The 12,666-nt window shown below is 37.5% G+C and overlaps 1 protein-coding gene across 5 annotated transcripts in view; it reads right to left on the bottom strand.

Annotated features, from left to right (window-relative positions):
• SIK3 (SIK family kinase 3) overlaps window positions 1-12,666 on the bottom strand; it is a 144,153-nt gene that overhangs the window by 115,007 nt on the left and 16,480 nt on the right. For all 5 annotated transcript variants that reach the window (XM_010830385.1, XM_010830386.1, XM_010830387.1 and 2 more), the window contains 2 exons: window positions 4,456-4,572; window positions 842-905 (listed from right to left, as the gene is read on the bottom strand). In XM_010830385.1, the coding sequence (XP_010828687.1) occupies window positions 842-905; window positions 4,456-4,497 (106 nt within the window). In that variant the 5' untranslated portion in view covers window positions 4,498-4,572. Of the gene's footprint in view, window positions 1-841; window positions 906-4,455; window positions 4,573-12,666 lie in introns of those variants that run through there.

The following is a 12,666-nucleotide window of genomic DNA, read 5'->3' on the forward strand; positions in this document are numbered from 1 at the left end:
CTTAGCAAGTGCCAATATTTTAAAAATTAAAAAAGTTCTTACCATCCAGACTTAAACCAAATCAAAATCTAAAAAAACAAACTAGATAAACCTAAAATACATAAGAAACCCTTTTCTATATTCACATGCCAAAAAGAAAATTTAAAAATAAAAAGACATGTCAATCTAGGTTTGAAAGTTTAGTCTTTATTTGGCTCCATTTATCACAGCTACCAAAAGAAAAATTGAGGGGGGCCAGTTTTTACCACCTCAAAATGACATATTTCCTGGTAACAAATTCTCCAGCTTAATTCTAATGTTGTGCTAAGTGTTAGAGGAAAAAAAAACAACACACAGTTACTGAACACAAAACCTCCTAAATTATAAGAATCATCAAAGAAACTGTGAACACATGGTAAGGAATACAGTTACATGTCATATTTAAGTGAATGTTAAAGAATGAGTTAGGGTGAGACTGTTCACTCTGAGAGACTCTTTCATATACAACAGGGGCCCACCCACCACATTTGAAGGGGTTCTGTCACATACTGTCACCCCAACTAGAATCTGGCAATAGGAAAGACCCTCATGTTCACAGAAATGTTTTGTTTTTGAAGATCTTTAATCTCAACTGTCAACACCTGACCGAAACAAACAAACCACCTTTGCTAAGGAAACAAAGATGGTGAGAACTTTAAGAGGTGACTCAAAAATCATTAAAATTGCTTTGCTGGTAGAAGACGACAGCACTGAAGGGCAGCATCAAGTGACAGCTGTTCAAGTGAAAAGGCACTGAACAGCTATTTGAAGTTTGCCATGCTACGCTCAACCGCTGTTTAAAGAATGCAATAAATGTACTTACCAAATATTTCCCCTCCACTAGCATATTCTGTCACCAGATAAATCATCCGCTCTGTCTCCATGACCTGGTGCAAAGGCAGGAAAATGACAGTGACACAAGTGACAGGCTGACGGCACAGGGGCAGAGACTAACAGCTCTTTCTCTTGTCGTGTGAAGTGTTAACAACCATTCTGCCTAAAGGAGACTTCAAACTTGCAGAGCTGGGAGGGAACAGATATAAATGCCATGAAGAAGGGGGGAAACAGGTATTCCTCCAAGTTCTTAAAAGTAGGAAATATTTACTACTTGAGGGAGTCAGTCCTTGCATTGTCCCAGCAGGCCTCGGCAATCTTTTAAGCTCCACAAAGAGACACAAAGACACTGCCAAGAACCAAAAAGTTCACATTTGGTCACTTGGAAGTTTTGGATCATTGATCACTTGAAGCTCAAAAATGTCCCTCCCAAAACCCAACCAAAATAAAACTCAGGGAGAACAACTGGAATCACTTAAGAACTACACAGATATTACATATAGCTGTGCTTTTTAAAAAATGGAAATGACAACTTTCCATTCAACAACCTCAAAGATATAAACTACTCATTTGTATTTTAATGTTAGTCTTTATTTTACTACTTTTCTAAAAACTTGTGGTGTGTTATCAGTTCCTTCTTCCTTTTTACTTTTGTCAAATATTTATTAAAGTATTAATGTATAAGTATAAATGTTCATTATAAACATCTTAAATACCTAGTATATAAACAAAAGACCAAAGGTTTTCCTCTGTCTAAGCCCTTCCATTTTATTCCCCAGAGGACACTCTGTTAATAGTTTATTTTATATCATTCTACGGTAGTGGTATCCAACAGAAATACTATGTGAGTCTCACATACAATTTTAACTCTTCTAGTAGCACATTAAAAAAATAAAAAGGTGAAATTAATTCTAATATTATATTTTATTATCAATATTATTTCATACACTTTTAATTGTAAACAGCTCCAGTTTTTATATTTAAATTAATATTAAATAAAAGTAAAAATCCAGTTCCTCATTCACGCGAGCCACGTTAACACACAACCACGTGTGGCCAGTGACTATCAAAGTGGGCAATACAGTTCTACACTTCACTACACTTGACAGTTAATTATTTCGTCAAATCATTCCCTAGTCATTTTGACATCTCTATACATTAATACCATTATAACAATAGATCTAGCTCTTCTTTTAAATGGTTTCATAGTACTCCAATGTATGTATACAAATTATTTTAATTTTTCAATGTAACAACTGTCATTTTTCTCACTTTAACTTAAAAACTCTCTACAGACTGGTGATACTAGCCCACTGTTACATGTATTGCTTCCAAGCTCTCTATATGTTGGCTCATGTAACAAAAAGTAAGTATCCTGAACATAAGTGTTAAGGAAAAATAAAACAAAAAAAAAATGTCATATTGTATATCTCCTTTATACCAGGCCTTTTATGGACTTCCCTGGTGGTTCAGACAGTAAAGCGTCTGTCTACAACACGGGAGACCTGGGTTGGATCCCTGGGTGGGGAAGATTCCCTAGAGAAGGAAGTGGCAACCCACTCCAGTGCTCTTGCCTAGAAAATTCCATGGATGGAGGAGCCTGGTGCAGGCTACTGTCCACGGGGTCACAAAGAGTTGGACATGACTTCACTTTCACTTTATTGACTGTAAATTTTTAAATTTTTTTAAATTTTGTTGAAGTAGAGTTGATTTACAATGTTGTGTTTAACTTTAGACTATTATTTTTTTTATTTTTAAGCTTTTCAGGAGTTCAAAAACTTCCCTATATAGTTATCTAAATTTGGTTCACTCTGGAAGCCCAAGGAGACTGAAGCTTTAGCAAATGACATAAAAACTACCTTAATACACACTCACCTTGGCAGCTCAGAATCTCCCATTAACAATATTAGCTGCCAGACAGCAAAATTAAAGCCTAAAAGAGGGCAATGTTCAAAGCCAGGGTTGAAAGTCTCCAAATCTGAAAGGCTAATGAAATCCTGGGTAAGAAAGGTAAACCTGCAGATTTCAGTGATAAGGTTAATACCTGTAAGTCAACCTCTTAAGGAAAGTCAGCCTTTATAATGAGCTCTACAACTATTAAAAGATGACTTATTTTAAAAAGTGAGGTCAAGAAGTTTACTGTCTGTCAGGATAGGAAGGAAGCATCAGCTCTGAACTTGCAGACACAGCTCTTCAGGCAACCCCAGGAAGCTTTCATGGGTTTCCTTCTCAGGCACAACAGAGGTGTTGCTCAATCTAACTTTGTGTGATAAACTTTCAACAATCCTGCTCCTGCTGATCTAATTCATTTCATGATGTGAGCAGGTGACACCAGACAAGAGCCCTAATGCTATGGTCTTAAACATACATTAATATCACTACATGCTTTCTTTTCCATAAAAGCAGCAGACTGAAAGTTTGCCTGTTGTGCCTCAGATGTACTCTTTCCACTTTTACACATGATCCCAGGTCTGGGCCAGTAACCATTTACTGCAGACTAACAGCAGCAAACGAACTGAGTGGGTGGCCACTTCCTGCAGAACGAGGTGTTGGCTGTTCTGGTAGAGAGCAGTGAGCAGGGCTGGCCTCATACACAGGCAGGGCTCATGGTTGCCAACACACTGCAATTTGAGAAGCATCCCAAAGCCCCACCTCTCCCAAAATATCTCTTCCACCCGCCTGCTAAGGCAAGGTCCTCCTCTCCTATCTGGCTTAAAATTCCAGCCATTAGATACACTGCTTTTGCAGTAAGGCTAGGGAATCACTTTTGATGATGGCATGAAATATGCATGCCTCCTGGGAAGCTAAGTAAAGTAGAATAGAAAATTCTGCCATTACGCGGAGTCAATCTGATGGTTGGGCTTCTGGGGTGGCTCAGATGGTAAAGAATCCGCCTGCAATGTGGGAGACCTGGGTTCAATACCTGGGTTGAGAAGCCCCTGAAGGAGGGCATGGCAACCCACTTCAGTATTCTTGCTTGGAGAATCCCCATGGACAGAGCAGTCTGGCAGGCTACAGTCCACGGGGTTGCAAAGAGTCGGACATGACTGAGGGACTAAGCACACAAACACAATCTCCTGGTTATCAAAGTAATCAAGTGCAACCTTAGAAAAACTATGTCTGGGACCCTATTAGAGTTGAAAGGAGACAGGTTCGACTGGTACAACAAGCCACACTGAAAATATCCTTTGTGATAATTCATAAAATGATCACAGACATTGGTATTTCAATAATGCTGTGAAAGTTAATATTATTTTAGTCTCTTTAAATTCTCTGTTCCTTTTGGGTTTCCCATTCTGCTTTAGGATTCTGATCTAAATAAATAGGTTCTCATCATCTTCTAAATAATCTTTTTGGGGAACTCTAAGAATGGCATCCAAGCTTACCTAGGTAAGCTAGAGCTTACTAGTAAATCCCCAGGGGAAACTGAAGTACTGAGTTGGGGGATAATAGGGTGGGGAAATAGTAGGATGAACATATGAACATAGAAAAAAAAAAAGTTGCAGATGTTCACCCACCCACCTTCTCTTCAAAAGTAACCACAGACACAAGTGACCACCCTGGGTTCTTTGTTGCCCTGCACCACACCACTAGGGATCCTACCTGGTAAAGCCTGATAATGTGGGGGTGGCAAAGCATCTTCATAATTTGAACTTCTCGGAAAATCTTCTTCAAGTTTTCTTCATCCAGCTGGGTCTTATCAATGATCTTGATAGCAACCTGACAACAGAGAAAGAAAATTCACTCATGCATTATTAAAAAGCATTTACTAAGGAAAATTAAATCCACTTTAAAACATATTCCACAAAATACAAATTGCCATTATCTTGTTTACAGGACGTCAATGAAGAAAATAAATTTACTCTTTTTAAACAGACAGGAAATGGATTCCTAGCAAGTTGGTCTCAAAGGAACAGACTCCAAAAGCTAATGGGTCTTCTGCCATTTCTTAAATTGCTCCTATAGTAAAACCCCAGAACAAAATACTTCATTACCCTACAGATGCGGTTGCAATCTAGGCAAATCATGCTTTGGTGCAGAGAATGATATGCAGGGCTTCTTATTAAAACAAGAAGCTTATATGATAAGTAAATGATGACTTGGTAAGGTCTGACTAGAAGTTCCACAGGCAGATCCCACATCTCAGGAGGTGCTTCTATAATCCAGTAACAGTGAGAGTAGTAAGGGCGGTGGTGGCGATGGCAACAGCAATTACTATACACTGAACTATATACTATATATATACTCTACATTATATATATACAATTACTATATACTATATAACTATATACTATATGTATACTCTATATTACATATAGACAATTACTATATACTATATAACTATATACTATATGTATACTCTATATTACAAAAAGACAATTACTATATACTATATAACTATATACTATATGTATACTCTATATTATATATAGACAATTACTATATACTATTTATTACTATATATATATACACACACACACACACACTATATACTGAACACTTACTATATGCCAGTATATATATATACTATATAATCTTTAGTGCTTTGTAAATACTAACTCATTCAAACCTTACAACACTCCATATTATTATCAACCCTGTTTTACAAATATGGAACCTGAGACACATAGAGATTCAGTAATTACCCAGGACTAAGTAATGGAAGGACTGATGCTGAAGCTGAAACTCCAATACTTTGGCCACCTCATGCAAAGAGTTGACTCATTGGAAAAGAACCTGATGCTAGGAGGGATTGGGGGCAGGAGGAGAAGGGGACGACAGAGGATAAGATGGCTGGATGGCATCACTGACTTGATGGACCTGAGTCTGAATGAACTCCGGGAGTTGGTGATGGACAGGGAGGCCTGGCGTGCTGCGATTCATGGGGTCGCAAAGAGTCGGACACGACTGAGCGACTGAACTGAACTGAAGTAATTTATAGCTAGTATGAGGCAGACCGAAGAATGAAGCCCAGGTAGCTCAGCTTTAGAATCAAATTCTTGATGATAATCCTAAAAAAATCTTTAGGAGATCTTTCTATGCTGTATATATACAGCTTCAGCATAAAACATCTTTCTACTTTGCTCGTAATTCTTAAGTTACTCAGCAGCACACATATAAAAACAGAATAAATGATGAAAGACATTTTTAATCTACTAAATCTAAACTTCCTCATTATTCTTAAATATCCAAAATATTGGGTTGCCCCCAAATATCTCTATGTCTTTTTCAACTACTCAATCAGGATGTACTCAACAAATATTAGCTGGATGAAGGATAAGGGCTACGCAAATTTAGCACTTTCAATTCCTAAAATTACATGGGTCTATACACTGGGGGAGGAAAAGAAAATTTATACTTATTGAGAAAAAAAAGATAAAGAAAACCAGGGAAGCAAAGATGTCAATAATAAAAAAGTTCAGCCCAAATAAATAAAGACAGTATGGAACTATACATAGTAAATGATTCAAATGTAAGAAAGACCAGCACAACAGTAACTTTGTTTGGAGTTGTTTCTGCTGTTAGGTTAAGGACTAATGGAAGGAAGGCACAAGCAGAGCAATTCCAGCTCAATTCTGAGTTAAGCTCTGCCTTGAACATGGAATGTGATAAAATGAGGTGGATGTGGCTTGAGCTACGAAGATTAACCAGACACAGCCTTCACTTCAGGTACCTCACAATCGAGTAGAGAAGACAGACATATGTGAAACAGCCAACCACACAGCACTGGAAATACAATAAATAAAGCTTTGTACATGGTATAAGTAGAACAGAGGACAAAGTATGACCTTCACCTGGGGGAGAAAAAGTAAACACAGGTAAAGACTTCACAAAGAAGAGAGAACCTGAGAAGACACAGAATTGAGATGGGCAGAAAAGAGGGAAAAGAATTTTATAAGGAGCAATAGCACAAACATTAACAAATCTCACCAGCTAACTGATCTTCTAATAAGTTGTCCTGAATCCTACGGCCCCTAACCACTAGCATTTCTTCTTCCCATCACTGTGCAAGACCACATATAGGACCTTAATGCCAGCAATTAGTCTGGCATCTGCAGCTGGTTCTCTAAGAACAATTCCCAAAACAACAGCAACAAAAATCACAGTAGAGACAGGAGCCTGGCAGGCTACAGGCCATAGGTTCGCAACAGTCGGTCACAACTGAGTGACTAACACATTCACTTTGTTCACAATCTTAGAAGTAAATTCAGAGAGATTTTAATATATAAAAGCATCAAGTCCCTGCCTACTTTATAGTGAGATTTAAGCTTCCACAAGACACAGGGAGGCGAAGTTTTGCCTAGCAGCTAAACATGGTGTCAAGCTGACTGGGATCAAAATCTTGGATTTGTCTGGTAACATATAACCAAGTTATTTAATTTTCCCATGGCTCCTTATCTATAAAGTGTAGGCAACAGTAGAAGCCACTTTAAAGGTTACTGATGATTAACTAAGCTAATGAATGCAACCTTCTTATATAACGCCTGGCATGCAATATACATTCGTTACAGGTACTGCTTTTGTTATTATTTCCTTTTTTTCTGGAATCAAGCCTTAAATGTTAGGCATTTTTTGGCAAGGATTAGATTTGCTTCACTAAGTGACCATAGTCCTGGATCTGCAACACATCAACTCCTTTCTTAAGGGATGAGTTGGGGGACCTAGTAGCAAAATAGCTAACAATTTGTGGGCAGCATTTAGAACAGGCTGCTTCCAGCTGATGTGGGAAGAACATGGAAGAAATAGAACTGGGAAGAAAATGCATTTCATTCAGCAAAGTCAGACTGAGCCACAAGATGGAACCCACAGCAAGACCTGATCCTGAAGGCTATGTCAAAGAGAGGGAGGGAGCTGCTTCCTCAAGGCAGGTTGGGCCCCCTTCCATCCATGCTAAGTAGCTAACACAAGAGAGGAGGCCACAGGACTACTCTGCACGGGCACCTAATGGGACCACTTACTAACAGAGACGGCAACTTCCTCTCACTTAGCTCCTACCTTAGCTGCAAACTGAGGAGTAGAAGTTTTCTACATAGCAATACCTTAAAAAAAAATACCAGTGAAACAGAGAAACTACCAAGTCAGAGAGCAGGTAGCTGGCAAGCAGGTAGTTCTAATTATTTCAAGACTACTTGAAGAGACCAATGACCATAAATTTTCACTGTTACAGATTATTGGAGGCTATATAATAAAGGCTTTAAAAGTAGTACATACTAGTTACTTGAAAAATAAAGTGTGTCAATAACAAAAGGTAAATGGGCAGGTAAACAGAAGATAAGACTCTCAAAGAATGTTTTTAGATCAGTGTTAAAAATCTATGAATCACATACTTGCACATACATATGAAAAGCATAACAAATAAAGAGGGAAACTTCCAACACATTACCAGCAGACCAGATATTTCTTAAGTTTGACTACTCTACACAGAATCCTTTCATCCTGCAAAGAGCATGATCTTGTGAATTGACAATAGTAATTATTAAACATGGTATTGTATCAAATATGTTGCTAAAGAGATACAGATTATTGGGAGTCCTTAAGAATTTCCTTACCCAATATATTTCCATTCAACAAATTTCTTTTTTAATACACAGGTGGTATAAGAAAAAGTTAAACTTATAATGTGCCAAATTTAAAGTCCTAGTTCTTTATTCATTCTAGAAGGGGAAAACAGCCATTTCCTCCTGTTCTCACTTCTAAACCACAGTTCCTTTAACTCTTACCTAATTTTTCTAAGTGCAGTAATGCTCTTAGGGAATGAAGTTCAAGAAAACAGTGTTTTCCTCACAACAGGCAATAATTCACTCACATACCCTGATGTCATATTCACAGGCAAGATAAGGTGACAATAAAAGCCAATGAGCCATGAAAAGGTTCAGTGTTAAGGTCAAAACAAATCACCTTTCCTCCTTACCCATCAGAAATAAGCAGGTCTCTTCACTCAGGGACATGCTACAACTAATGAGCAGCTTAAAAAAAAAGAAACTACTTAGGAAGAAAACGCAAAGACCACAGTTGCTAAAATTCCTCCAAAAAGAGAAAGAGCACTCTCTCAAACTAGTACACAGACGCACGCGTAATCATTTCACAGGATACAGTAAAAAACTGAACGCTTTTAAGAAGGTAAGAGAAAACATTATAACAGTGCAGAGAAAGATTTTTTTAATTTTTATTTTTTTCTGTATTCTTTTATGAAAAGAAGTCTCCTCTCATTGAAATGCACTAACATTTAGGCATTTTGCCATTGTTAATTATTTTTAAGAGGCTGTCTTTATATTAACTTCTATAGCTAAGTTTGTATTCTCTTATTTACACAACAAAGCTTATCTAGTATCTAGATTACTCTCAGCTCAGGTCTAGAATCATTTTATGGTTTAGATTAGTGCTGTGCAATGGAGTAGACACCAGTCACATGTAACTACTGAGCACTTGAAATGTGGCTAGTTCAAACTGATATGCTATACATGCAAAAATACATATCAGATTTCAAAGTCTTAACAATAAAAAGGGAATGAAACTATCTCACTGATAATTTTTACATTGATTACATGTAGAAAGAATATTTTGGATATACCAGGCTAAATAAAATATATTATTAAACCTAATTTCAATAAAAAGGCAACCCTATGGAATGGGAAATATATTTACAAGTCACATATCTGATAAGGAGTTAATATCCAAAATATAGAAGGAATTCATACAACTCAGGTAAAGAAAAAAAAAATCCAATTTAAAGATAGGCAAAGGACCTAAACAGATATCCTTTCAACGAAGACATACAAATGGCCAACAGGTACATGAAAAGGGATTCAACATCACTAGTCATCAGGGAAATGCAAATCAAAACCACAATGATACCACTTCCTGCCTGTTAGGACGTCTACCATCAAAAAGGACAAGATAACAAACGCCAGCAAGGAAATGGAGAAAAGGGAACACTTATACACTGTTGGTGGGAATATAAACTGGTACAGCCACTATGAAAACAGTATGGAGGTTCCTCAAGAATAAAAAGTAAAACTACCAGCAATCCAACTTCCGAGTATATATCCAAAGAAAACAAAATCATTATTTCAAAGAGATTGTCTTGCAATGTTCACTCAATACCCAAAGTATTAAAATTACCTAAGTGTCCATCAACAGATGAATGATTTAATAAAATCTGGTGTATGTATACCACAGAATATTATCGGGCCTTAGAAAAGAAGAAAATATCTGTCATTTGCAACAAATGGATGAACCTGGGAGGCCATTATGCCAAGTGCCATTATGCCATTTGCCAAAGCCAAACACCACATTATCGCACAGGATCACTTATGTGTAAAATCTTTAAAAAGGAAGAAAGAGCCAAACTCATAGAAACAGCAAGTAGAAAAGTGGCTGCCAGAGGCTGAGGAGTGAGGAAAATAGGGAGAGGTTGGTAAAAGGGTGCAATCTTTCAGTTATAAAATGAATAAGGTCTGAGGATCTAATGTAAAAAATGGTGACTACAGCTGATACTATGGTATTGTATAACTGAAATTTGTTGAGAGTAGAACTTAAATATTCCCACCTATTAGGAAGAAAAGATAACTATGTCAGATGATAGATATGGTAATTAACTCAACTGGAGTAAATCCTTTCACAATATATACATTTCAAAACATCATATTGTATACTTTGTCAATTATACTTCAATAAAACTGAAGGGAACCTAATTAATATCACAAGTCTTTAGTTTTGAAAATATGATTACTCTAAAATTAAAATTATATAGGTGGCTTTCATTTCATTGGACAGCACTGCTCTAGATAATGCCAATAAGCCATCAGTTAAAGCAGATATTCTACGAAAATGACGTCTGAAATACTTGACCCAATACTGAGACTTGCCAGTCACCCATCTCGAAGAAACTTGGCAGGCTACAAGGAACTCAATGCTCCAACACCACCCTGGGCAGAATCTTAAATAAGGTCTCAAAAGCTGCATTCCAAGAACCCAATTTAATTCCATTAAAAAATGTTTACTGAATAACTGCCTGGCTTAAGGCAACACACTTGCACAGCTCACCAGCAGCTACTGATACTCCCAACTGGGATTCTGTGAGAGAAGGGAAGTCCCACACTCAGCTGCACAGCAGTTCTCAAAGTTTTTGGTCTCAGGATTCCTTCTTTTAAATATTACTGAGAACCTTCAAAGAAGGGTTGTTCATATGTGTAGTATCTATTAATATTTACTTAGAAATTGGGTTAAAATTAAAATCAGAAATTAGAACAGAAAATTTTAAGACAGAAGAATACCCAAACACACATTTCACCAGCCGTCAGGGTAATCAGATCATCAAACATCATGTAGTCTTTTGAAATCTCCACTATGTAACTGTAAGAGAATGACAGTTAAAAATAATGTTTGAATATTTATAAAACAGTTTTGACCTTGGGGACTCACTAAAAGAATTTGGGGACTCACTGAAAGAATTTTGGAAACTCTGGGGTCCTTGGATCAAATACTGAGAACAATAAGGCATTGTATGTAATGAATTAACTTCTCTCCTATAAACCTAGAATGGTACCACCTTTGGGAAAACTGAGAAAATCGTCAATTTTTTTTTTTTTTTCCTGTTGGACTTAATTCTTTCCATAAGGCCTAATTCATTCCCAGTTGAAATGGCTCTAGAAAAGGAATTTATTAAATGTCTTTACAATCAGCCTTGATAAAAAGCTTTTTTTCTTTTAAACTTACTAGAAAATAGAACTGTCATCAGGAAAACAGGTTTAAAGAAACCCCAAACCACCACAGACTACAGAAATCAGACTAAAAGGTTAAACCCACAAGGGGTTCCCTTGTGGCTCAGCTAGTAAAAATCGGCCTGCAATGTGGGAGACCTGGGTTCAGTCCCTGGGTTGGGAAGGTTGCCTGGTGAAGGGAAAGGCTACCCATGCCAGTATTCTGGCCTGGAGAATTCCTGGACTGTATAGCCCATGGGGTCTCAAAGAGTCGGACACGACTGAGCAACTTTCACTTCTCTTTATAGTCTAGTGCTAGGCACTAAAGGGCCAGGATTAAAGATGTACCACGTGGCCACATTGAGGATATAGGCTGTTCATATTCTTGGGGAGACCCTCACCTTTACACTGGAACCAATCAAGGATTTCGTATTTTAGTTTATAAGAAAGAAATCAAGTACTAAGGGGCAAAGCAAAGATATGCATTTGAAAAGAACTCGTTACTCTATCCATTTCACATATCATCACAACTGTTTTAGAGAAAATATGCAGCTGTCAAGCCTAAGAATGGTTGAGCCATCAGGATTCCAGCCAACTCCAGATAGGAGGGCTCGACAGGACCACTGAAGATAAGATTTTAGTCAGTTCTCAATGAACCGCAAAGGAAATACAGTTGACCCTCGAACAATGTGGCTTTGAACTGCTCAGGACCACTTATACATGAATTTTTTTTCAACAGTAAAAACTACAGTTCTAAACAATAAACTGTGGGAAATTCTAAAAGAGATGGGAATACCAGACCACCTGACCTGCCTCTTGAGAAACCTATATGGAGGTCAGGAAGCAACAGTTAGAACTGGACATGGAACAACAGACTGGTTCCAAATAGGAAAAGGAGTACGTCAAGGCTGTATATTGTCACCCTGCTTATTTAACTTATATACAGAGTACATCATGAGAAACGCTGGGCTGGAAGAAGCACAAGCTGGAATCAAGATTGCCCGGAGAAATATCAATAACCTCAGATATGCAGATGACACCACCGTTATGGCAGAAAGTGAAGAGGAACTAAAAAGCCTCTTGATAAAAGTGAAAGAGGAGAGTGAAAAAG

Source organism: Bison bison, unplaced genomic scaffold (assembly GCF_000754665.1).
Source record: "Bison bison bison isolate TAMUID 2011002044 unplaced genomic scaffold, Bison_UMD1.0 scf7180017864518, whole genome shotgun sequence".
Taxonomy (NCBI): domain Eukaryota; kingdom Metazoa; phylum Chordata; class Mammalia; order Artiodactyla; family Bovidae; genus Bison; species Bison bison.